At 38.6% G+C, this 26,902-nt stretch overlaps 2 protein-coding genes across 13 annotated transcripts in view; both read left to right on the top strand.

Annotated features, from left to right (window-relative positions):
- Window positions 1-14,199, top strand: part of CASP8AP2 (caspase 8 associated protein 2) — a 42,120-nt gene extending 27,921 nt beyond the window's left edge. For 2 of the 4 annotated variants that reach the window (XM_059941577.1, XM_059941578.1), the window contains 5 exons: window positions 3,280-5,501; window positions 6,536-9,668; window positions 10,736-10,835; window positions 11,403-11,455; window positions 13,558-14,199. In XM_059941577.1, the coding sequence (XP_059797560.1) occupies window positions 3,280-5,501; window positions 6,536-9,668; window positions 10,736-10,835; window positions 11,403-11,455; window positions 13,558-13,561 (5,512 nt within the window). In that variant the 3' untranslated portion in view covers window positions 13,562-14,199. Of the gene's footprint in view, window positions 1-3,279; window positions 5,502-6,535; window positions 9,669-10,735; window positions 11,153-11,402; window positions 12,021-13,557 lie in introns of those variants that run through there. The other 2 variants (XM_059941576.1, XM_059941575.1) reach the window with 2 other exon arrangements.
- Window positions 14,200-14,266: 67 nt separating this feature from the next.
- The window catches only part of GJA10 (gap junction protein alpha 10), a 40,153-nt gene continuing 27,517 nt past the window's right edge, over window positions 14,267-26,902 (top strand). For 8 of the 9 annotated variants that reach the window (XR_009506214.1, XR_009506212.1, XR_009506209.1 and 5 more), the window contains exons 1-2: window positions 14,267-14,491; window positions 21,133-22,588. Coding sequence is in view for 1 of the 9 variants with exons in the window: in XM_059941582.1 (XP_059797565.1) it covers window positions 21,149-22,588 (1,440 nt within the window). In the remaining 8 variants the exon portion in view is untranslated. Of the gene's footprint in view, window positions 14,492-19,955; window positions 22,589-26,902 lie in introns of those variants that run through there. The other variant, XR_009506210.1, reaches the window with a different exon arrangement.

Genomic DNA, 26,902 nt, shown 5'->3' with positions numbered 1-26,902 from the left:
CCCAAACCAGGGTACTTTTGAGAGTAGAAGGAGGGGCTATTAATAATTACACTGACATTGCTTGGCAAACTGGGACATATAGTCACCCTGCATAGGAGTCATCATTGACACTTAGCTCTTGGTCATCCTTCAGATCCAAATTCATTACCATGTCCTTTTGACTTATGTCTTTATGATCTCTCAGGTTGTTCATTTCTCTTCCATTTCTGCTGTTGTTGCTGCCCATCAACTCTCATCTGAACTGGCAGTAGTCTTTGTGCTCAAAACTCTGCATCCGCTCTTGCTCTTTCCAGCCTGTGATTTCTCACTTCTCGATATTAAAGCCACGGGATGCTTTGTAAAGCGCAACTCTGGACATCTGTCACAGAACCACCCCGTCCCACCCCTTTTCTTTCTTTCTTTTTTTTTAAATGATATATTTATTTATTTATTTTTGGCTGCGCCAAGCAGCTTGCAGGATCTTAGTTCCCCCACCAGGGTTTGAACCCAGACCCCAGGAATGAAATGAGAAGCTGGGGAAAGCTTCTCATCCTAACCACTGGACCGTCAGGGAATTCCCCCACCCCTTTTCTTGATTAAAACACATCAGTGGCTTCTCATCATTCTTAGGATAAAAGATCATAAATCTTAACTTGGTCCACAGAGCTCTTCACAATATGGTCCCAAACTACTTTTCAGGCCTTGTTTTCAGTGTTTGCCTTTGCCTAGGTATCGTAGCTCTAGTGTATCTCCTGCATTCTTTCAGTTTGTTGGGTGTACCATGAGCTCTGAGTTGCATGAACTGTTTCCACTCCCTGAAATGCTCCTCTCCTCCACCTGCTAAATACCTACTCATCTTCAGGTCTCGGCATAAGCATCGTTTTCATGCGGGACATTTGTCTGTTCTCACTGACTAGGTCGAATCTCTTTTTTGTAGCTTCATTTGCACTTGCAGTTTAAAAAATCATGAATGGGATCACTTAGTGTTCTTCTCTTCCACTAAACTGTAAACTTCATGGGAGCAGGAACCATGTCTTTGTGTCCTCACCATTTATTGAGTATCTACCATGTGCAATAAATATTTAAAGAGTGAAAGAAGATAATCCTATGTGTGGACCATATGATATTATAAAGCATTTTAGGCCTTTTGAAAATAAAGATGGTTGTGTATGTTTACTAATCTAAATCCCACAAGGTGCAACAAGTATAAGATTGATTCCTGAAGTGTTGGGGAAATTTTATATATATTTGAATCTTTTAGGGGAGGGGTATAATGTTTGAATAGAGTGAAAATTCAGAGAAACTGGGTGAATAAATGATGTGTTATTTCATTAGATTGTTACACGTGGTAATATTGATACATTATCTAATAAATATTCTGTCAAATATTTGCACTTTTTCTTTGTGAGCTTCAGCTAGTACTCTAATGGTAAATGTTTATCATTTTGCTGAAAGTTCATTTTTAATAGAAAGAATGGAAATATTGATATGAGATAAAAATTTTAAAGTGTAAATTCTGGAAAGTGTTTAATGCGGAGGTTTATTTTAAAATAAAACTTTTGGGACTTCCCTGGCGGTCCAGTGGTTAAGACTCCACGCTTCCACTGCAGGGGCACGGGTTCCATCCCTGGTCGGGGAACTAGGATCCTGCATGTTACATGGCGCGGCCAAATAACAACAATAACAACAACACAAAATAAAACAAAACTTTTGATAGTATTTTATTTAGTGTGGAGTTACGTTAAATGTGTATTACGAGCTCTGTGGGCTAGAACTATCTTTTAGGACCTTACATTTTAATAAGTATGACGTATGTTACACGTGTATGTGCTTTGTTGAATGTGAGTCCTTTGTTGGATAAATTTATTGCAGACATCTTCTCCCATTCTGTGACTTGTCTGTCACTCTCTTTATTGTGTCTTGTGAGGAATAAAAGTTCTAAATTTTAGTGAAATTCAGTCAGGTTTTTTTTTTTTTTATGGTTAATGCTTTTGTGTTCACGTTTTCCCAGTTGTCTCAAAGGTATCTCCTCATGTTTATTTTTTTGAGTTTATTTATTAGTTTACTAGGACTGCCATAACAGAGTACCACAAACTGGGTGGCCTAAATAACAGAAATTTGTTGTCTCACAGTTATGGAGGCCAGAAGTCCAAGATCAAGGTGTCAGTATGATTGATGCCTTCTGCGGGCTGTGTGATGGGTCTGCTCCAGGCCTCTCCTTGGCTTGTAGATGGTCGCCTTCTTCTGTGTCTTTCATAAAGTCTTTCCTCTATACATATCTCTGTCCAAATTTCCCTTTTTTATAAGGACACTAGTCATATTGGATAAGGGTCCACCCTAATGAACTCACTTTAACTTGATTATCTCCAAAGACCCTGTCTCCAAATAAGGTTACTAGTTTGAGGTACTGGGGATTAAATTTTGAGGAGATGCAGTTCAGCCCGTAACAAGATCCACATAAGGTCTACACATTGCCTTAAGTTGTATGTCTCCTGTGTCCTCTTGTTTTATAAAAATCTTCCCTTATTCCTGAGACTTTTAAGTTTTGATGTTCTCTACACACTTAGTACTGATTAGGCATAGATTTATGGAAATTCAGGGAAGTTATAGAAGTTCAGGAAGATGGCTATATTATTACAAAAAGCTAAAATGAGCTATTTACATTTTATTTTTAGGAAAACTGCCAGTTTTCTGAAAACCTTAGGAGTTATTTTAAACAATAAATATATAGCATTCCTCTAGGGAAGAATCACAATTCTATATTCCTTTTTCTTTTTGCACAGTATGTAACAATTTAAGATGGCTATTGACGCTTTGGGTTTTACTGTTGGGTTGTATGTGAAACAGAAAACTAGGATAGGGAGCTACATAGAGTCGTATTTTGATCGTCTCTGTTCTCCAGCAAGGTTTCACTTTCCCTTATGTTTCAGTTGGGCTAGAGTGAAGGCAAGAAAATAATGTCACTTGTTCTAAAAGAAGTGAACTTGTGGTTAGTTTGAGAGTTGTGCACCTGTAGTGAAGGAAATCTGAAAGACATTGGCAAGTGCTGGGCTAGAACTGAGAGGTCCTCCAGGCTTTGTTTGAGCAAAGCAAATGAAAGAGAGTTCCTTGTTTTAAAAACTGGCTCATTTAGTTGGAAGCTGGTAAATTCTTACTACTCATGCTTTTATACAAAGTAAAATTAGTTTTGCCAGTATGTGGGCCCCCCAGTTTTAAAGTGTATCACATGTGATTAAACCTTGGATTATTAAAAAGGAATTAACTTTGTTTTTTTTGGTGTTAATTTCTATTTCTCAATAGATTGTCTGAGTTTCCACATCTTCGAAATACTCATAAAACTTCAAGGATACCAGATATAGTTAAAACAAAAGGTCTTAAATCCAGATCTCTCCATTTGGATGATTGTTCAAAGACTGATCACAGAGTGAAAAGTGATGTTTCTAAAGATGTACATTATAGCACTTCACTGCCATACCTCGAAAAGGAAGGAAAATCACATTTTGAAAAAAAGGGCACTTCACATTTGCCTACACCTATTGAAAAACACTCCACCAATGGCATTTGGTCACGTTCCCATTATCAGGTTGGTGAGGGTAGTTCCAATGAGGATCACAGAAGAGGGAGGAAAGATAGTAGACATAACCAGTACTGCAGAGTGACTGACAGAATACGAAAAGACTTGAACACTAGCTGTGGTGATGGTGAACCGAGGAACATAGAGGCCAGTCAGAGGCTACAAGGACGTCCTGAGAGATATAGTAAAGGTGAACCAAAGGCTGAAAGCAAAAATTCAAAGTTTAAAAGTAACACAGATTTGGATTATAAAAATGAACACAGTAGCTCTTCTTGGGAGAAAGAAAGCTCTAGAGACAGGTCACACACTCGACTAGAATCTCAAAGTGACAAAAAACTCGAAAGACAAAGTGAAAGATCACAAAATATAAATAGAAAAGAACTTAAATCACAAGACAAAGAAGAAAGGAAAGTTGATCAAAAACCTAAATCAGTAGTAAAAGACCAGGATCATTGGAAAAGATCTGAACGAGCATTGCTTCCTTATTCCAAGAAGGAACTAGCGAAATCTTCTCATAATTCAAGTAAATACCATCCAGAAGAGAGAAGAGGCCGGGAAGATTGTAAAAGAGACAGGGCTGTAAGTAATCATAGTTTTCAAGAAGGAAGATGTCCGTCCTCTCTTTCAACCAATAGAACTCACAAACACGTCGACTCCAAGGAAGTTGATGCTGTGCACCAATGGGAAAATGCACCTTTAAGGGTAGAAAGGCATAGAACTGAAGATAAGCGGAAAAGAGAACAAGAGGGCAAAGAAGAAAATAGGCATATGAGAAATGAAAAAAGAGTACCTGCAGAACATCTGCAGAAGACAAACAAAGAGACTAAGAAAACCGCTACAGATTTAAAGAGACAGAATGAGCCAAAAAACGGTAACGGTGAAGTCTCTAATAATGATGTTTCTGAAGGAGTGGATAATAAAGAGCCAGCAGTTAAAGCTGAGAATGGTTCAAATGAAACACAAAACAAAGACTTAAAGTTAAGCTTTATGGAAAAATTGAACTTAACTCTTTCTCCTGCTAAAAAGCAGCCTGTTTCTCAGGAAAATCAGCATAAAATAACCGATACTCCCAAATCTAGTGACATATGTGACTTGGAGTCCTTGGTGCAGGCTAAAACTGTGACATGTATTCCCTCTGTCAGTGAACATACCACAGAGGAAACCAAATCAGAGTTATTGGAACCAAAGGATGCTCTTACAGCAGCATCTAAACCCAGAACCAGTGTTTCAGAAAGGAAAATAGAAGAAGAAAATAGTTTGTTCATTAAATCTGTTGCGAATACTGTGCATTGTGAAATGCCCATTTGTGGCACAGAGATTTCCTTCTCAGCATCTGTGGAAATGCAACAAACAGAATCCTTGTTTCCATCATCAACAGAAATGGAACAGACCATTAATGGGGCCAGGGCAGCAGTTCCTGTGGTAATGGACACAGTACAAACAAATGTTTCTCAAAACTTTGGTTTGGAATTGGATACCAAAAGAAACGATGACTTAAATTCTTGTAGTATTTCTGAAGATACAGAAATGAAGGAGGCTTTTTCAACCAAAGTGACCAAATCCAATGAAAGCATTTTGCAGCCTTCAATTGAAGAAGCTGGCATTTTGCCAACAGTCCTTTCAGAAGATGGTAAACCAAACCTTGAGCCTTCTCTTGTAGATGCACCACTGGTTGAGAGTAAGTCTTGTCACTTGGAGCCTTGCTTACCTAAAGAGACTCCAGAATCTTCACTTCAGCAGACTCAGTTAACGGACCACAGAATGGAAACTGGTGAAGCAAACTCAGTATATCATGATGATGAGAACTCAGTTCTGAGCATTGACCTTAATCAGCTGAGACCTATTCCAGAAGCCATCAGTCCTCTGAATAGTCCCGTGAGACCTGTAGCAAAAGTTCTTAGACTGGAAAGGTCATCTCGAGTTCCATTATATAATAACAGTCATAAAGGTAATAGTTTATATTATCTCCTATAACTTATATTTTTGTGAGAGTGTAGAATATGTCAGCAAGATGAATCAGTGCTTTTAATTTATTTATTGATATTTATTTTTAAAATTTTTATTGGCGTATAGTTGATTTACAATGTTGTGTTAGTTTTAGGTGTGCAGCAAAGTGAATCAGTTATACACATACATATATCCATTCTTTTTTTTTTTTTAGATTCTTTTCCTGTATAGGCCATTACAGAGTATTGAGTAGAGTTCCCTGTGCTGTACAGCAGGTTCTTATTAGTTATCTATTTTATATATAGTAGTGTGCATATGTCAGTCCTAGCCTTCCAATTTATTCCTCCCTGCCCTTATCCCCTGGTAACCATAAGTTTGTTTTCTACATCTGTGACTCTACTTTTCTATTGTAAATAAATTCATTTGTACCCTTTTTTTTATATTCCACATATAAGTGGTATCATATGATATTTGTCTTTCTGTGTCTGACTTAACTTCACTTAGTATGACAATCTCTAGGTCCATCCATGTTGCTGCAAATGGCATTATTTTGTTAGTGCTTTTTATTTGATAACTTAATTATTATTCAGACCTTTGTTGTTACCTAGAAATGTACATTGAGCCTTTAGTCTAGATTTAGGTAATTCTTATTTATACAACAAAAGGGAATGGTAGAACAGATTGTTTCAAATACTCCTTGCTTGCTTTCAGGTATATTTTTGTTGTCCAAAAGCCATCATCAGATGGCAGAGAGTAGGTGATGCTGCTCACATCAAGTAAAGAAACCTGAACAGTTGGTTGCTGGTTATCCAAATGACCAAACTCTATACTATCACTATTGTCAGGCACTTTCTGAGACCAGTAAAGACCAATGACATGAGTAAGCGTTAGAGTAATATAGTGTAAATAGTGTAAAAGCTATTAAAATAATAAATTGCCTCAACATTTAATTTTTTGTTATATTTAGTATGGAAATGTTAAATGACAAAGACTCAGTAGTCATGTGACTATAATATGCTTTTTTTTCTTCCACAGATGTGTTTCCACCAAATTCAGCTCATTCTACCTCCAAGAGTCAGTCTGATCTCAATAAGGAAAATCAAAAGCCAATTTGCAAATCTGACAAATTTACAGAAGCAGACTCCCACAAGAATTCATCTTTAGATGAATTAGAAGAAGGAGAAATTATAAGCGACAGTGAAAAATCTGAACCACAAAAGCGTTTTGACAAAAGTACCAACCCAAGAGCTTCTGCTGAAGTGCAGAACACAAAAACTAGCCCAGGAAGTAGGAAAAGCACTGTGCATTTGGATAAAGACAATAGGAAGATATCTTCTATAAAAATCCATCAGACCAAAAGCAAATGGAATAAAAGACGAACTGAATCTAGCAGATCTTCAAAAACAGAGAAGAAAGATAGGTCAGTGAGCACTTCCAGCCTGGAAAAAATAGTTCCGATTATTGCTGCACCCTCTTCTGTCCGAGAGGTTGTGCACATGTTACGAATGATAAGAAAACATGTAAGGAAAAATTATATGAAATTCAAGGTAAAATTTTCATTAATACAGTTTCATAGAATTATTGAGTCAGCAATTTTGAGTTTTACATCACTAATTAAACACCTTGACTTATCCAAAATCTCTAAGTCAGTGACTACTTTACAGAAGAATCTCTGTGATGTTATAGAATCCAAACTTAAGCAAGTTAAAAAGAATGGCATCGTGGATCGTTTATTTGAACAGCAGCTACCAGATATGAAAAAAAAATTGTGGAAATTTGTAGATGAACAACTTGATTATTTGTTTACAAAGCTTAAGAAAATCTTAGTAAAGTTTTGTGACTCCATAAACATTGGCAGTGACAGTGACGAAGGAAAACTTGAAAAGCTAAATAAAGAGAAAGCACAATATTCAAATTGTCAGAAGGGGAATGTAGGCAGCTCCAGCAAAGAAATGTTGAAGGAGAAATCCCCCAAATCAGAAGATTCTGGTTACTCTAAGTCTTTAGTAGGTTGTAAAAAATCTGAGGAAAAACATCAAGAGCAAAATAATTCCAGTATTAACACAGTAAAGCACAACATTAAAAAAAGTACTAACACTTGCTTTGATAATATTAAGAACCCTCAATTTGAAGAGCCTTCCTTGGAACCAAACTGCCCGAGCACCCCAAAGGCAGGAAAAATGGAAGGCAGCACCATAGAGGATGCACCGGCATCCCAGCACGCTGCTTTGAAGCCAGAACGCAGTTTTGAGATTCTTACTGAGCAGCAAGCATCTAGCCTTACTTTTAATTTAGTGAGTGATGCACAGATGGGAGAAATATTTAAAAGTTTGTTGCAAGGTTCTGATCTTTTGGACAACAGTGTTAACTGTAACGAAAAAAGTGAGTGGGAGTTAAAGATACAAGGGAAACAGATGGTAGAGAGTCTTAAATGTGAATCTCTACCAGCTTGTACAACGGAAGAGCTTGTTTCAGGGGTGGTTTCTCCCTGTCCTAAGATGATTAGTGATGATAATTGGTCATTATTGTCATCTGAGAAAGGTCCGTCTCTGTCTTCAGGGCTTTCATTGCCAGTTCATCCTGATGTGTTGGATGAAAATTGTATGTTTGAAGTGTCCACTAACATAGCTTTGAGTAAAGATAATGTATGTAGTTCAGAAAAGAGCAAGCCCTGTGTTTCCTCCATACTTGCTGAAGATCTAGCAGTCTCTTTAACAGTACCATCACCTCTGAAGTCAGATGGTCATCTCAGTTTCTTAAAGTCAGATGCTTCGTCTAATTCAACGCCCGAAGAAGTTATTAGTGCCCATTTTAGTGAAGATGCCTTACTTGAGGAAGAGGATGCATCTGAACAGGACATTCATTTAGCCCTGGAGTCTGATAATTCAAGCAGTAAATCAAGTTGTTCTTCATCATGGACAAGCCGGTCTGTTGCTCCAGGCTTTCAGTACCACCCTAATCTACCCATGCACGCTGTCATAATGGAAAAGTCCAACGATCATTTCATTGTGAAAATACGCCGTGCGGCACCATCTACCTCCCCTAGTCATAAACAGAATATGGTAGCTGATGAATCTTTGCCAAGAGTGGAAAAGGAAGCTGATGAAGCAGTGGAGAAAGAATATATTTCATGTCAGTACAGAGTTTTTAAATCTGTGGAGGAATTGAAAATTTCCAGTAAAAATGTTGATAGCAGTAAATCAGTTCATGAAGAACAGGACTGTATGATACAAACAGAGGTTCCCGATATATATGAATTTCTTAAAGATGCTTCAGGTAAAGTGGTTCATAGTACTGAAGTAGCTGAGGAATATTTCAAGTTGCATCAAGTATGGGAACCAAAAATACCTGAAAGCGTTGAAGAATTGCCTCCAATGGAAGAAATTCCACATTCTGTTGAGGATCATCTTCGAAACACATATATAGACCTCACAAAAGATCCAGTCACCGAGACCAAAAAGTTGGGGGAATTCGTAGAAGTAGCAGTTTTAAATATTGAGCAGTTGGGATGTTCTGGAAGCAGTGTGGATCAAAACGCTCCAGTATTAGACAATATGCAGCCTGATACTGTAGATGCTTTTATTGATTTGACACAAGATGTTTCAAGTGACAGTAAAAATGAAGGTAACCATCCTGCTTTAGCTGTTGAAGACTTGGGGTGTCAGGTGATATGTGTAGATGAAGATAACTCAAAGGAAGAAAAGGTGCAAGTGGCAAACAGGCCTTTGGAATGCGTTGTTGAGGAAGGCTGTATCGATTTAACCTCGGAATCTCCCAGTTCGGGTGAAGTGAAAAAGGTTGATTTAAAATCAGAGTTGGCATCAAATTCTGATAGTTCAGAGTTGCCTGGGGCTTTGGATAATGCGCACAAAAAGAGGAAAAATCTTTCTGATCTAAATCCTTCTTCTCAGAAAAAACAGAGAAAGGAAACACACTTAACCAGTAGGGAAAAGACCAAGAAAATTACCCAAGATTCTGGTGAGAATGGTGATGCTCACCGAAAGAAAGCCAGTAAGAAAAAGGCCCCTGTAGTGACTAAAGATCACTCGTCATTAAACGAAAGCCCAGGGACTAAGGATGCATCAGCAGCATGTGCCACTTCTCTTACAAGCCTTTCTGCAAAGAATGTTATTAAAAAGAAGGGAGAAATTATAGTTTCGTGGACAAGGTAAGAATCTAATGAGACTATTAAATCACCAGGAAATTTTGAGATACCAGAAATCTGTTCTGTCGTGTCATCATAGTTTTATCCCATCTTAAAATAGGGAAAGTGATGACTTACTTCAAAAGTTGCCAAAGTTGGTAGAAGTTAAATTCTAGGATACAACCCAGCTGTACTGTAGAACAGTCTAGAGCAGTGGCTCTTAACCAGCGATGTGTACTAGCACCGTGGACAGAACTTTTCATTATGTTTTTAACTTCACTTTTCAATGAAAAAAATTCTTTCATTTGTAAGGAGCCTGGTATACACACATTTTAGAAAGGAGGAATGACAGGTGGTGAATAGGACAAAAAGTGTGGGTGTTTGTAATTTGAGTTTTCCCCCGAAATTAGAAGCTTCAAAAACAGGTTGTACTTTTGACTTTTCTGTGAGATTTTTAAGAAATGCAGATTTAAAGACCCCATTTCGGATGTCAAGGTGACCACAGTTGGGAACCATTGAACCAGAAGTGCATTATCTCTAGTCCAGCTAGAGTGCATAATGAGAGAGACTGAATTTTGTTGAAATTGGTGATCAGTTTTGTTTAAGACCTCAGTCCTCTATGCCTTCATTTTGGGCAACCTGCAGATGGTAAAATCCCAGAGACTATAATAACACACATTGGTTCAGACCATGTAGAAAAAGCAGAGGTCTGGGGATTAGAAGATCTGGCTTCTGTGTTACTTTTTGGTTCTTCTCGCTTATCAAGTCTGTGATCATGTTTGGGCCCTAATTTTTAAAGTACTATACACACTACTGGTAGAATTTAAAAAAATCTTTTATTTTGTCATTAGAAACATACATTAGTATTTGTTTTAGGAAATTTGGGAAATATGTATGAACTCAGAGATTAAAATCATCCATAATCTTATCTCTCAGAGATAACCATTGTCCATATTTTAGTATATACACTTGTTCTTTTTTTATGGGTTTTAATAAAAGTGTCAACTCTTATTGGTAGATAGTAAGGATGGAATTTTTGTTACCTTTCTGTTCGAACCTACAAAAGCTAAATAACATTTTTCCCCCTTCAGAAATGATGACCGGGAAATTTTATTGGAGTGTCAGAAAAAAGGGCCATCGTTGAAAACATTTTCTCATTTAGCTGCCAAGTTGAATAAAAATCCATATCAGGTAACTACCCCAGTTTTACATCTCTATTGTTTCACAGATGTTACTACTCTAAATATTTAGATTTGATTTTTAATGTGTTTAAAATATATAGCTATTTGTTAGCAAACTTCTTTAAAAGTATGGCTCTTTGGAGAACTCCCCGGTGTTCCAGTAGTTAGCACTCCATGCTTTCACTGCCGAGAGCATGGGTTCAATCCCTGGTCGGGGAACTAAGATCCCGCAAGCTGCGCGGTGCAGCCAAAAAAAAAAAAAAAAGACTGTTAAAAACTTAGTGATCGTGGAAGAAGTTTGAAACAATCCTAATTCTTTATTCTGTTGTTCTGCCATTTACTTATTTGATCTTGAGCAATTTTGTAATGATATTTGCTTGTTTAAGAAAGTTTGATATTGAAAAGTTAAACTAGCAATTACCTTTATTATGAAGATACTTTGTTTTTCTAACTATTACTTTACCTTTGTAATTAAGGGTAACTTTCTCTGTCTTTAGATGGTTTGTGAAAATATTCATCAAAGATAAAAAAAAATTATTGAGATGTTTATAATTAACCTTCATTTAAAATTTTTCAGGTCTCAGAAAGATTCCAGCAGCTAATGAAGCTCTTTGAAAAGTCAAAATGCAGGTAGTTAATGGTTACACTACAGGAGGCTAGTAAAGTAAATGTTTGACACTGTGCCTGTGCAGTTAATGGCCTGTTAGTCATTGAAGATGTGAGTGGTGGGTGAGAGACATCCAGTTGAGTTCCTGTTTCAGTCACAGGTTGGAGAATTGTTGCTCGTGCAGGCTTCTAAGGCATCTCATCCACAGGGACGTGGTCAGTGAAGCCTGCTGCAGTTCAGATCAGCATCTCTCCTCAGCCTTCTGAGTGTTGATGAGTCTAAAGTGGGGGGAAATCCATTTGATGATTGATAATAAATTTTTATCGATGAAGAAAAAACATTCTTGAGGGAATTCCCTGGTGGCCCAGCGGTTAGGACTCTGTGTTTCCACTGCCAGGGGCCTGGGTTCTGTCCCTGGTTGGGGGAACTGATATCTTGCGTGCCTCATGGCTCAGCCAAAAAAAGAAAAAAAAGGAAAGAAAACATTCTTGAATAGCAGTATATTTCATAGCCAGTGAAATCTGTGCAATCATTGTAATTTAACATTTTTTACATTTTTAATTAGGAGTGCTAAAATGCTTTAAAATACAAAACATACATTTATAAACATGAAGTCCATTGTCATCTGAAGAGGTGACATGATTTACCATGTTACATTATTAATAATGTTCACAGACATGTTTCTTTTTTTTAAAATATTTTTTATTTATTTATTTTTATATTTATTTTTGGCTGTGTTGAGTCTTCGTTTCTGTGCGAGGGCTTTAGTTGCAGCAAGCGGGGGCCACTCTTCATTGCGGTGCGCGGGCCTCTTCACTATCGCGGCCTCTGTTGTTGCAGAGCACAGGCTCTAGACGCGCAGGCTCAGTAGTTGTGGCTCACGGGCCCAGTTGCTCTGCAGCATGTGGGATCTTCCCAGACCAGGGCTCGAACCCGTGTCCCCTGCATTAGCAGGCAGATTCTCAACCACTGCGCCACCAGGGAAGCCCCAGACATGTTTCTTTAAGCCATTCTTATACGGGTTTATTAAGGCAATAATGTTTATCAGGTATTTCCTATAAGACCTGAGCCAATTGCTTAAATATTTTGGACTTTTATGTAAGGAAAATTGTAAAGATATTTAACATATCACTAGTTTTCAATTGATTTGTAGTCATAATTATTTGAATCCAGAACGCCCAACTTTAAATAAAACTAACTCTGAAGAAGAACCATATTTGGACATTGATCTCATTGTGAAGGGTTCTGAATACTTTTGAGTTATAAAAATCTGTTTCTAAACCCAGTGTAAATTACTGTCTTTAGATAATCTGTTAATTTCAGTATCCTCTCAAAGCAACTAGTTTGTTAATGAAATCTTCAAAAGATATTTAGTAGTATACTCTGACATTAAAATTCTGTTTATATAATTCAGAATGTAAGATTGAATTATGAGGAATTTGAAGAAAAAGCTTATTCTAAAGAACCTTTAAAAAAATAGTTTGATGCAAAAATGGCCTGGTTTTTTTTTCAGATTCACTATGCTGTAAATTTTTCACTGCCTTTAGGAAATTAAACTGAGGTTTTTTTTGTTTTATTTGAATGTTATCTTAAAATATGACTTCCATTCTCTTGTTGAAGATAATGTTCCTTTCATGAACGAACTAACTTGTATCTGGAAATGACACTTATTAGTTTGAAATTTCCAAATTCCATTACAAATCTACAATCTTTTAATGGATTTGGTACTTGAGATTTTATTTGCTGGCATGGTAGCACAAATAGTGGGTTATTTCATTCCTAGCTTGTTTTTTTTTGAATTTTTGAATTTTATTTTATTTATTTATTTTTTATACAGCAGGTTCTTATTAGTTATCTATTTTATACATATTAGTGTATATATGTCAATCCCAATCCCTAGTTTGTTTCTTAACTGATTTTTTTTCCTTCAGGTACTATAGTCTCATTACATTCTTATCAAAATCAGAGTGTAATGATAAAGTTACCAAACTGAGTCTGTAAAAAGCTAGTTCTTTAACCACCAATATTTATTATCTAAGTAGAACTCATTTAAAAGAACAACACTTTATGAGATGGTCATATCAGAAAAATAGAATCATAACTTTAGCATTTTCTTACATTACAGATAAGTTGCTGAATTCCTTGGAGTCTTAATTGATATTGCAAACTACACAGAAGCTTGGAATTCTTCATGTTTTTAATGGGGAAGGAGAGGGCAGTTTTATGACATTTGATTACCAGATAATAATCTGCATTTGTCATAACTTGCTGACTCTTAATCTCAAGCTAGCACGTTCACCTTGTTCCTGACATCAGTCTGATTTGCTTACCTGTTATTGGTCACGATATTTATTTTTAAACAGGTTAGAACTTGTTATTAAGATAAAAAGCAACAACAAAACAGTATTGAAACCTTAGTTTTGATATTTCAAAGAAATGACTTTCTTCTCTAGATTTTTAAAAATAGTTTTGTAGAATTTTAAGCTTAACCATTATTTAGTTTGTTTCATCCATTTTTATTTGCTTTTCTAATTGCCTGTCCTCATTTTGGTAAATTGTAAAATAATTTAAATAGTGTATCTGTAAATATGTATAATTATAATGATGTAAAATACTGTGTGTATGTGTGTGTGTGTATGTTTGGGTGTATACACACACATAAATGGCTGTACCTAGCCAAGGACTTTTTTATTTGTATAAAACTTTTTATATAAAGTTTGCTTTCTTTACCAGTAATGTATAAATAAAACCATGTAAAGTTCTGTTATATTTTGATTAGAATGTTTCTTTTAGCGTGCTTAGATAATAATTGAAACAAAAAAAAGGTAAAACTCCCAGAGGACATGGGGGCTATTTTGAAGTGGTTCTTGGTTAGGGTGTGGCTGACTGAACGCGTGGCTGGCTGAATGTGTTGGAGCAGATTAATTGGAAAAAACCAGTTGCCTTTGCCTGCTTTCTCACAGCAGGTAGTGGTACAGTGAACTGTGCTGCAGGTGTCCTCACAGACAAAATCAGGGCAGCACAAAAACTCCTTTGGGGTGAAGATCTGGGAAAAACAGGTAAGGATTAACTAGCTATGCATTATTTATTCATCCCTCCCCCCCCTTCAGACTGGTGGTACTGATGGGTTACAATCTAGGCTTTGGACTCTATGAAGTGACTTGAGGAAATTGCCATTTCTCCCACAGTGTCCAGCATCTGCAGGAGAAGCCCTGATGTGAAGGATTACTTGGTAGATAACAAACTAAAGTAATGAACTGTGGTTTTGTAGTTCTGGGGCTGCCTAGAGGGCTGGCCCTCAGCCCTTCCCCAGTGCATTCTATCACTCAGAACCCTTACCGCCAGGTGAATGAGTTCACGAGCCAAAGTAAAGTAGCAACTAAGAGATACCACTGGTTTAAAAGAAAATAAACAGGATTACATAAGACCATAACAATCTAAGATAAAGCCAATAAACGTTAAAAGGAAAAAGAGAAGATTTTGTCAGTGTGGTACAAGAATCAGAACTAACCACGGAGAAATATTAAAAATATAATATTTAAAATAAATGTAATAAAAGGGAATGAAAATAGAGTGGATACAGCTGATGCATAAATTAGTTGAAAAGTTGGATTGAGAAACTCTTCTAGAAGGCAGCAAAAAAAGGATAAATAGAAAATAAATGCAGATGTAAGTGGGATGAAGGACAGAAGCAGATGTGCCAACATTTAAGTAACAAATGAGGTCAGAAGAAGAAAAAATTTGAAGACTGAGAGGGCCATAGAGTGCCAAACAAGAAAGAAGAAAGTACCCACATCTAGACACATACTGAAATTAGGAGTATCAAAGATGACAAGAAAAATCTAAAGGCTTTTAGACAGTCAATCCTTGTATAAAGGAACAAGAATCATATTGACCTTACTCTTCAGAAGAGCAATGCTGGTTGTGAGGAAACAGTATTTTTAAGGTATTGGACCTAAAATTTTATATCCATTTAAATTGTTATTCAAATGTGAGGGTTTAATAAAAAACATTAATATTCATCACTCAAAGATCCACACTGTAAACATTTTTGGAGAGAATACTCAACAAAAAAACAAGTGCAGGAAATATTTCAAGAACTAGGGGTGAGTGAGCAGATACCTTGGTAAAGTGTGTACAGGCTGACCTCAGCGATACTGCAGGTTTGGTTCCAGACCACTGCAATAAGGCAAATATTGCAATAAAGCAAGTCACGAAGTTTTTGGTTTCCGCTTCTGCCCATAGGAATTTATATCACCAGGTGTGAACAAGGTGGCATGGTGAATACGGGCACCATTGACTAGCCTAAAGGCAGTGGCTAGTGAAGCTCTCACCCTGTGTGCATCTTCCTCTATCCTGAGACATTTATTCTCTCTAGGCTTTCTGTTCCCTTCTGTTTCTCTGCGTGTGTTTTTGGCCTCTTAGTGACTCCATAGATTGAGCATAACTTTCGGTGAGAGTAAAAGTAGGAACTTAAAAAAAAAAACTTGTCTGTGGAAGTGGTTCTCAGCCTTTAGTGTGCTGATTTTTGCTCAGCCTTTGGGCCGGTTGGAATGAGGCAGTGGGTGTCTTTCCCACAGCTGTGCAGTGCTAATATTACTGACCTCATCAATAATTTCCAATTGTTACTGTGAGGTTATGGAGAGTTGCCCACTCTGTGCCTCTGTCTTAAAGATATTCACCTACTTGCTAAGTCTTCAAGAGTGAAGTGATAAGATTGATTCACCTGCTGAAGACTTTAAAAAATCAGATATATGGTTCCATTTATTGTTTATTTTCTAGTTTACACATTTATTTTCTTGAATAGGTAATACATTCACTGTTCAGTGAACCATATAAGAGTATCCATCTCACCTCTCCAGTCACTGGGTTACCTTTCCTTGAGGCAACTAATATTAGGAGTTACTCTACGTACGCTTCTGAGTTGTTCTTTGCATAAATGTATGATTTTAATGTTTTGGCTCTGGTAATATGCATTAAAGGTATTAATTTGCAGCTGACTTTTAGGATTAAATGTCAAGGGCTTTCTTGGACAGTGTACCCAATACTACACAGATACACATATTAATACATCGTGTGTTTTCACCTCTAGTTAATTCTGACAGTCAGTTTGTATTTGAGGCTAGTGTGCCGGGGTAGTGGAAATTTAACCTCTTTACCTGTCTACCTTTCATTATCATCCATTTTTTAAAATTAAATATATGAAAATAGAATAGGCAGATGATACTTATGAAGTGTCAATAACTTTATGTACTTTCTATATTTTATATGGAAAAGAGCAGATTTAGAAATGTGCCTCGGAGCTGTGTTCTAGGGACACACTTGCTGTCAGCTCCTCTAAGGTGGCAGTTAGATTGTGTACTTGAGATGTGACTAATGTGAGATGCTACAAGGCTGGGAGTTAGGAGATCTGGTCTCTGTCTGCATTGGGCAAAACATTTGACCTCTCTGAATTAAAACACTTTACAAAAATTTGATATAGGTTTCTAAGGTTCTCACATTCTCTACTGGAAAAGAAAATTTTCCTGAGCTGCCTGTTTCAGCCTAATAGAATATTGCTAGAACACATAACCTACAGACAGGCACAGCCCCCTCTTGGTGGTCTAAAAATGCTTAATTTCATTTTGAGCTATTTCTCCTTTCAGCCTGGCATGATTTGCAAGAGCACTTTGGGTTTGACTGTCACTCTGTTATTACTTGTTCCCATTTGGTGAGGCCAGACTCAACCCAGGCAGCTGTTGATGAAATTGGACATGACCCATTGATCTGCGACATCAGTTCCCAGAGCAATCAATTGACTGAAAGAAATGCACCCAAACTCAAATCACCATTGTCATCCACAAACGACAAAGGAAAATTCTCATTTGTTTCACCTTTCGTTTCCAAATATGATATACTAGGAGGGGCTCCAGCTTCGTGCCAATTAGAAAAAAAATATGACAAGAGAATTAAAAAGCACCAAAGGACATCTTGACCTCAGGGGAGGACTAGGTTAGACTCCATTGATCAAAATGACTGAGCTTATTCTGCATTGGTCCCCACAGCCAGTGGGTCAGAGCCTTTACATCTGCAACCAGCAGTATTTCCACTAATTAGCCGCACATGGTCCAACTTGAAGGTTCTTTGAGCCCAGTCAATAATTTTTTATCCACTCCTAAGGTAAGTTGTAAATATATGGTATCTCTTGTTTATGAGAAATATAGGAAATCCCTGTGGGGATACAAAGATAATATTTGAAATAAAATTCAGGAAAGCACTGACTTTTTACACAGGAGATGCTAAATTAGTATTTGATTGATAATAAAAGAAAATGCAAGAATATTTCTTGGACCTGTAGTTATTTAATAGTAAAAAATAGTTATTTTTAGGAAACAGGAACGCTTGTCTAAAGGATCTTGCTCTTGCATGCTAATATGCATGATTGTATTTCTGTTTCATGTATTTCTGTTTTTCAATGTTCCTTTTCTTGCTATTTAAAAATTATAATTTCCTAGTTTTAAAGCAAGAGTGGCAAAAAGAAGCATTAAATAGTTTAGGATTTCTAAATAGAGAATAAGTTGATAAAATGAGCTAGCTTTTTCACCTTGGGGTTTTTACAGAAAATAGAAGCTCTAGCTTTTTTTTTAAGTGCTAAAGGAGTTCTTTTTTTAAATAAAGAATAATGGCCAGACAATTTTAAAGGAATAATTATGGGAAAGGACCTAAACTCTTTAAGAGAGGATAGAGCTTAGTAAATTATTGCTTCTGTTAATGAGGCAGAAGTCCACAATTTTTAAATCTAATTTTTTATTTGCATGTGCTAGATATGACTACATTTTTAATTTTTGAATTTCAAACAATTCACAAGTATATAGAGTAAAAAAAGCCTCCTTAATACCTCTTCCAAATTCTGACAGGTACCTACTACTTTAAAAATTTTATTTAAAATATTGTTTATACATATGTATGTACATACAGCTATAAATTTACATAAATGTGTATATTAGATTAAAATCAGTCATGCTTTCTTAGAAGAGTCTTTTTCCTTTTCCTTTTTCTTTTTTGCCTCTCCCTTTAAGCTCCCCCTTCCACCCGCATGTTCTCCTACAGACGTCCAGTAACCTATATGAACTTCCTCATGTGTGCCCTTCTGTATTTTTTCTCCATACTTCTATAGCCACATACACATATATTTCCTATACATATGCATACACATATATGTATATTTATAGGATTTTATTTTACTCAGTGATCTATGGATGAATTAATTTGGGGAGAATTGTTGTCTTTATAAATTTTGAGTTTTCTAATCCCTGAGCATGGTATATCCCACCATTAAATTTATTTATTTAAATAGCGGTATGTGTATGTGTATTTAGCATTGTCAGCTATTCTTTTTTTTTTTTTTTTAGAATTTCACTTATTTATTTATTTATTTATTTTTGGCTGTGTTGGGTCTTCGTTTCTGTTCGAGGGCTTTCTCTAGTTGCGAGGGCTTTCTCTAGTTGTGGCAAGCGGGGGCCACTCTTCATCGCGGTACGCAGGCCTCTCACTATCGCGGCCTCTCTTGTTACAGACCACAGGCTCCAGACGCGCAGGCTCAGTAGCTGTGGCACATGGGCTTAGCCGCTCCGCGGCATATGGGATCTTCCCAGACCAAGGCTCGAACCCGTGTCCCCTGCATTAGCAGGCAGATTCTCAACCACTGCGCCACCAGGGAAGCCCAGCTATTCTCTTCTTGAAACTCTGTCCTGCTTTGGTTTCAGTGACATTGCCCTTAATGGTTTTCCCCCTCTTTCTCTTTGGCCATTTCTCATTTTCATCTGTAGACTTTTTTTCCCTGTGCTATTTTTCAAGGTTTTGTCATTGGCTTACTTTTTCTTCTTGTCCCTAAGTGGTCTCTACCTATTCAATGATTATTCACAAATGTTTATTTATCTCTAATTTGCAACTTTTGTTGTTGTTGCCTTCTGGACATCTCCACTTTTGCCATTCAGTTTTGTTGGGTAAAATCTGTAAGTTTTTTCCAATTATAATTTCTGGCATTAATGGGCTTAAAAAGCCACCTTCTACTTCAAGATTATAAAATATGTTTTTACATTTTACTTTAATACTTTTATAGTTTAGTTTTTACATTTAATACTTGTATTCCATCTGGAATTTATTTTTGTGTTTGGAGATAAGTAGGGAAAATATAACAGTTCCATGTTTTTTTCTCTTGTATTTTTGAGTTGATATTCATTTGTTTTTTTTCACTGTCCATTTTATACGTTACTGGGCATCCTTGGTGACTAAGTACTGTGAGGGCTGGACCAGGTATATCTTCATTGTTGAATTCCCTGGCATCTAGCACAATGCCTATGTGATAGTAACATTTTAGTAAACATTGTTGAATGAATGAATTGTGGAAGGAGAGAATTGTTTCATTATCTGTTGTAACTTAATAACACTTATCCTGTTTTTTTTCTATGTCTTTCATACATGGAAGTCTTCCACATCTTAGAGGCCTTTTAGCTCTCAAATATTTTAACTTCATTGAACCTTGAAAAACATTTGTTTTTTTCAGGGTAAACCGAGTAACCTATTTATATCAGCTATGCCTTGATTCTTTCCCAGCACCCAAGCTTGCTAGAGAAGCAGTTTATATTCACTTTTCTTCTTTTTTTTTTTTTTTGTTAGTTTGTTTTTGTTTGATTTGAATTTTATTTATTTATTTTTTATACAGCAGGTCCTTATTAGTTACCTATTTTATACATATTAGTGTATACATGTCAATCCCAATCTCCCAGTTCATCCCACCACCACCACCACCCACTTTTCTTCTAAGTAAGCAGAGCTTCCGTGAAAACCTGCTGTTCCAGATGTGGCTTTGTAGATGTAATCATATGTCATTGCTGGTACTGTTTCTGAGCCTGCTTAATCTTTACTGCTACCCTGTGCCAGTTCCTGAAGGTTTATTTGGCTGAGTTCTGTTTTCTTTACTTGTACTTTCAGTCTTGCAGTGGGAGCCATCGATGATACATAATGAGGATCTATTTTGTTTTTCTGTTGAGGATTTTTCCAGTGATAGAGTCAAGGAACTGAGTTTTAAAAAGAAAAGACAATTCAATCCACTATTATTTATTGATACCTTAGTGTGCCAGACCAAAATGAAATAGAAAGTGTCCCTATCTGCAAAAAGAGTACCTTTTCAGGAAAGGTAACATAAGACAACTATCACAAAACTCATTTTAGGCACAGTACCAAGTGAGTGGTATAAACACTAGTATTGTGTGAATTTAGGAATGGGAAAAAATCACTCTGACTTGGGATGGCTGGGGAAAACTTCCTGGAGGAGTTGAGACTTATTTAAGATCATGTAGGATGTATGGTAAATATGGCTTCTCATATGTTAGAAAAATGAGCAAAATTTTGGATTTTGGGAATGCATTGTACAAATATGATCCCAATGAGTATACCAGAATGACAGTCAACTTTGTGTAGGAGAGAAGGGGACAGGAAGGGAATTGGGTCAGATTGGGGAGGGTCGTTAGTGTTTTTCCCAAAACATAGTCCTTAGAAATATCCTGTTTCAGCAAGCACAGGCCATAAATATTAGAGCTGGAAAATCCCTTGTAGTTTTGTTGACATGAAGAGAGGACCTGCTGTATTGATGAGCTCGTTGTCTTTATATATGACATCCATGGATGCTATTAACCTCAGTGTTTTCTGTATATTTCAGACATTAGTCCCTTACCATGGGGGATTGGAATTTATTGGGTGGCATCCTAGAGGAAGTTCACTCCCACTCAACCACGGTGGGGAAAATCTGGCTGACCATCCTCTTCATTTTCCGGATGCTGATACTTGGTGTAGCTGCTGAAGATGTCTGGGATGATGAACAGTCAGCATTTGTCTGCAACACCCAGCAGCCAGGTTGCAACACTGTCTGTTACGATGATGCTTTCCCTATCTCTCTGATCAGGTTCTGGGTTTTGCAGATCATCTTTGTGTCTTCTCCCTCTCTGGTATATGTGGGCCATGCACTTTATAGCCTCAGGGCCTTTGAAAAGGAGAGGCAGAGGAAAAAGTCACAGCTTAGAGCCCAGATGGAGAATCCAGAGCTTGAATTGGAGGAGCAGCAAAAGATAGATAGAGAACTGAGGAAGCTGGAGGAGCAGAAGAAGATCCAAAAAGTCCCTCTGAAAGGATGTCTTCTGCGTACTTATGTCTTACACATCTTGACCAGATCTGTGCTGGAAGTAGGGTTCATGATAGGCCAATATATTCTCTATGGGTTGCAAATGCACCCCCTTTACAAATGTACTCAACCTCCTTGCCCCAATGCAGTGGATTGCTTCGTGTCCAGGCCCACAGAGAAGACCATTTTCATGCTCTTTATGCAGAGCATTGCAGCCATCTCTTTGTTCCTCAACGTACTGGAAATATTTCATCTGGGGATCAGGAAAATCATGAGGGCACTTTATGACAAATCCAGCAGTGAGGGCATTGAGGACGAAAGGGGACCTCCATTTCATTTGAAAAGATATTCAGCGGCCCAGCAGTGTATGAATTGCTCTCTCTTCCCTGAAAGAGTCTCTCTAGTTCAAGCCAGCACTCAACAGCAAGTCTTCCGAGTCGATGTGCCGAATTCTAAAACCATGTGGCAAATCCCACAGCCCAGGCAACTTGAGGTAGACCCTTGCTGTAGTAAAAAAGACTGGGCTGAGGGGTATCAGCACAGAGGACAGCTCCATGTCCACAGCCCGTGTCCCTGGGATGATGGTGCTAGAATTCAGCACTCGGGACAGCAATCAGGCCGGTCTTCCTTTGGCTTGCAGACTACAACGCCCCAGTCCTGGCTCGGTACAACGATGGCTCCTAGACATTGTCCATCACATACAACAGGACGCTGGGAGCAGTCCCAGGACCTGCAACCCTCAGGGGAGCCTCTCACAGATCTACACAGTCACTGCAGACACAGCGATGGCAGCATGAGAGAGAGCAGAGTCCAGACAGACGGATCTTGCATGGGCAGTTGCAAGGCCAGCTTTCTGTCCAGATTGCTGTCTGAAAAGGGACAGCTGTACAGTGACTCACTAAGCTCCAGTTCTCGAAATAGCTCTTGCCTGGGCTTTCCACACCGGGAAAACAGCCCCTCACTTCTGCCTTCAGCCACTGAGCACAAAACATCAATGGTAAGTAAAGACAGACAGCCTGAACTGATCATGGAACTTTCACAAGAGGTGTTCCACTTTGGTTACTTCCTAGCCTTCTGTTTTCTCCTTCTTTGTGTATATATGTGTGTGTTGAGAGAGAGGGAAAGGAGGAGAGAGAGGTTAATTTATGGAGAGTTAAATTCATTCATTTAACACCTTCAGTTGAATTTAATTCGTAAAATAAACTTATTGAAAACTTTATATCAATTAGTCTTATAAGTGCTGGGTATATAAATGAATAAAATATCATGTGTACCATCAAAGGGCTCAGAGTCTGGATGGGAAATTAGGTAAACGTATAAATGGTCAAGTGTAAGGTGCCATGTTAGAGGGAGTGGTGGGCAAAGGAGGGAGAAGTCAATTCTTTCTGGATGGGTCAGGAAAAGCTTTATAGTTGAAGCTACTTTTGAATGGAGTCTTGAAAGATGTGATGAGTTTCTCCAGACCTGGGAGGACTGGGGTACATGGAAGGAGGCTGTCCCAGTACAAGGAGAACACAGACGAAGGCTGAGAGGTGTGACATAGCAGGGCTGTCTGGGGAGCTACGTGTGTCTGGAGCACAGAGTAGTAGGAGGGCTTCAGAGAGAGGGAAAGCTGGAGAAGGGGGCATGGAGGCCTTGCAGGGAGGCAGTGGAGAACCCACAGAGGATGTGCAGCAGAGGAGTGACTAGATCGGAGTTGCACTTTAGACAGCTCTTTGCATCAGAGTGTGGAAAATGGGTCAGAGGAAGGATCATTTGTAACCTTGAGTTGCCCTTGTCTCACTAAGGAAAGAGGGTGTGCTCCATTGTTTTAATAGCTCTGGCATTTAAAAGTCATATACAAATATTTGTTGACATAGTTCACAAAGACGAAGATCAATGTTGTATTGATAATTCTGTTCTCTGAAAAGCCACTGTGGAATAAACATTCCCTGGCCATTGTAAGACATAATGGATATTTACTGTGGATTCTTCTCAATTCTGAAAAAAAAAAAAAAAGGGAGAGAATGACACATGTTTTACCTACTGCTCCTAACAACTTCTTTCTTTTTTCCATTAAAAAGAAAAGTCCCCCAAGTTAATAGGGGAACTTCCCAGTTGAGTTCACTTGGTTGAACTCACACCCTTGCTTTTTCCTTTGCTTCATTCTTTGTGTTAATAATGATTGAATCCTTCCACCCTAGTTTCGTATCTCCCATGAGATATTTTGTTACTGCGCTAACGCCATACCTTGAGGAGGAATCATCATACCTAGATTTTTCCTAAAATGCTTTTTTTCAAACTTATACTCATTTCTTGTCAGTGACCAGCTGTCTTCTCAGGAGATTACGTGTAGGGTTATTGTATGGCTGCTTGGAACCCTATGCCAAACTATAGCAGGGTTCTCAAATCTGGCTTGAGTCAGAGTCATCTGGAGCTTTAAAAAAATCTCCATGCCCAGGACCCATCCACTTCCAATCAAACCAGAATCTCTGGAGATGGGATGGAGGATTGGTATTTTTAAAATTCCCATGGTGATTGTAATGTACAGCCAGGGTTGAGATTCACTATTTTATTTAATTTTTTAATTTTTAAATTTTTTTACTTTTTGGACATGCCCTGCATCTTGCAGAATCATAGTTCCCTGACCAGAGATTGAACCTGGGCCACAGCAGTGAAAGTGCCAAGTCCTAACCACTGGACCACCAGGGAACTCCCGAGATCCACCATTTTAGAGTAACCTTGCCAGTGGCCACTGCTTCTTATCTGCATTTGTGAAACCAGCATGACCATTTTCATCATTTTCTCTCTCCTGTACCTCACTCCATGTGAGAGGAGCCTTTTGTATTAACAGAAAATTGAGGAAGGAAAGGCGGTGTTTAGTTGAAGCAGATTTTCTTAATCTCAGATTATCTTTTGGGAGAGACCAGCCTCGCTGAGGACCTTGGAGAAAAGATGATGAAGGTGACAGGCCCTCTTTCTTTTTTCATCTTCCTCTTTCTTCCCTGTTTATGTTTCTAGGAATTATAAATAATGCCTTTGGCCACAGAGATTTCCTACTTATGGTCACTTTCCCCCAAGCCTCTTAGGGGATTGACAGGCCACTTCACTCCCCAAATGGTGGAAGTCTTGGGGATTGAGGCCACAGCCGTCAGCTCCAGAGCACTGTAGCTGACACATCATACTTACTGCAAACAGAGGGATCTTTCACTGGAAATTAGTGCAGCAAGCAAAGGATTGCTGGCATCCACTTTCAATATATGGACTGTAAACAGCTTCTTACACTGTATCAGTTCCCAGAGGGCCGAATTTTTAGGGCTCAATCAGATGAATTCTGATTGCAGCAGTTGGTGTTTCAGAGTGAAATGACTTCTGGTAGGTACCACACACAGTTGCTTTGCCACTTGTTCCCCTTAGAGAGAACTGTCATGCAAAAGAAATCCACGCTATTGTAGGTCAGAAAAACCACCTGGAAGAGCCGTGATTTATACTCCAAGACATTTCCCTTGCCGTCACCCAAACCCCGCAGTTTTTTCAAGTCTAAGCTTGTTGATTACTAAATAAGTCTCTGTCAAGGTTGGTTCTTTGTGGAAAGACTTAATTGGGCATGGAGAGCAGATTTTTAGTTTGGCCGAGTGAGCATGGGGAAGAATGCTGGTTGAGTTTTAGGAACCCATGCTACCCTCTGTGATGAAGACTTTCCTCATCGTTGAATGTCTTCACCTGTCAGAGACGCTGTGGTGTAGTAATCCTCAATGCCCAATTCTACTTTAAATCACCAGGGAAGCTTTGAAAAATGCCCTAATAAGAATCTCTGCAGATAGAGCCTGGGCACCAATACTGTTTTTTAAATTTATTTATTATTTTTGGCTGCGTTGGGTCTTCGTTGCTGCACGCAGGCTTTCTCTCTAGTTGCGGCAAGCAGGGGCTACTCTTCGTTGTGGTGCGAGGGCTTCTCATTGTGGTGGCTTCTCTTGTTGTGGAGCACGGGTTCTAGAGCACGAGGGCTTCAGTAGATGCGGCACGTGGGCTCAGTAGTTGTGGCTCATGGGCTCTAGAGAGCAGGCTCAGTAGTTGTGGCACACGGGCTTAGTTGCTCCACAGCCTGTGGGATCTTCCCGGACCAGGGCTCGAACCTGTGTCCCCTGCGCTGGCAGGCGGATTCTTAACCACTGCGCCACCAGGGAAGCCCCTAGTACTATTTTTTAAAACTCCCAGGTGATTCTAATGTGCAACCAGAGCTCAGAGCCACCACTGTAGAGGAGGAAGATTTTGGCATTAGGAAGAAGGTTGCCCTGCGACCTCTTCCAATCTTTTGTGACATTAAAGTGCTAACAAAGAGCGTTCTCCTGTAGCTCCACAGAGCTGAGGACCTTTGCACTTACTGGTCCCTCTGCCTGTGATGCCCCACCCACCCCAGGACCTTGGCATGGCTGATGGTGCCAGCTGTGCCAAGGTCCTGGGGAGCACCCTTGGGCCATGATCATGGAGGGGAGAGCTAGGGACGAGGTTGGAATGGGCAAGGGCTGATCTGTCGGGCATTATAGGCCATGGAAAGGAATTTGAGGTGGATGGTGCAGGAGTGGTGGTGGTCTGATACGTATATTTTTAAAATCACTGTTTCTGGTGAGTCTCTTGTAGAGATGCTATGGTCTGAATGTTTGTCCCCCCCAGATTCATATGTGAAACCTTAATCCCCAGTGTGATGGTATTTGGAAGTGGGGCCTTTTGGAGGTGATTAGGTCATGAGGGTGGAGCCCTTATGAATGGGATTAGTGCCCTTATAAAAGGGGCATCAGAGAGCCCCTTTTCCCATCCGCCATGTGAGGACACAGTGAAAAGATGACTGTCTGTGAACCAGGAGCTCTCACCAGACACTGAATTTGCCAGTGCATTTGTCTTGGAATTCCCAGCCTCCAGAAATAGGAGCAATAAATTTCTGTTCTTTATAATCCACCCAGTCTATGGTATTTTGTTATAACAGCCCAAATAGACCAAGACAATGGGTAAGAGTGCAGTCAGGGAGACCAGCTAGGAGGCTTGCACAGTGTCCAGGTGAGAGGGGAGTGTGGCTCAGACCAGGGGTAACACTATTAATCGTTTGAAAGAAGAGTCTTTTTCTTATTTCTTGTTTTTCAAATTAAAGTCATACATGCTCATTGAAAGACATTCAAGCAGTGTAGAAGAACATAAGAGTAAAATGTGAACCTGACCATGTGAGGGTTCATCTCTCACTCTCACTTGGACTCAATTCCCACTTCCCTCACCAAAGACAATCACTGTGAACAGAATGGGGTGTGTTCCCCTACCTTCCTCACTGCATTCACAATCT

The sequence above is a fragment of the Balaenoptera ricei genome, chromosome 12 (assembly GCF_028023285.1).
Source record: "Balaenoptera ricei isolate mBalRic1 chromosome 12, mBalRic1.hap2, whole genome shotgun sequence".
Taxonomy (NCBI): domain Eukaryota; kingdom Metazoa; phylum Chordata; class Mammalia; order Artiodactyla; family Balaenopteridae; genus Balaenoptera; species Balaenoptera ricei.
Note: the sequence above shows the minus strand (reverse complement) of the source record. Positions and strands in the feature narration are given on the sequence as shown.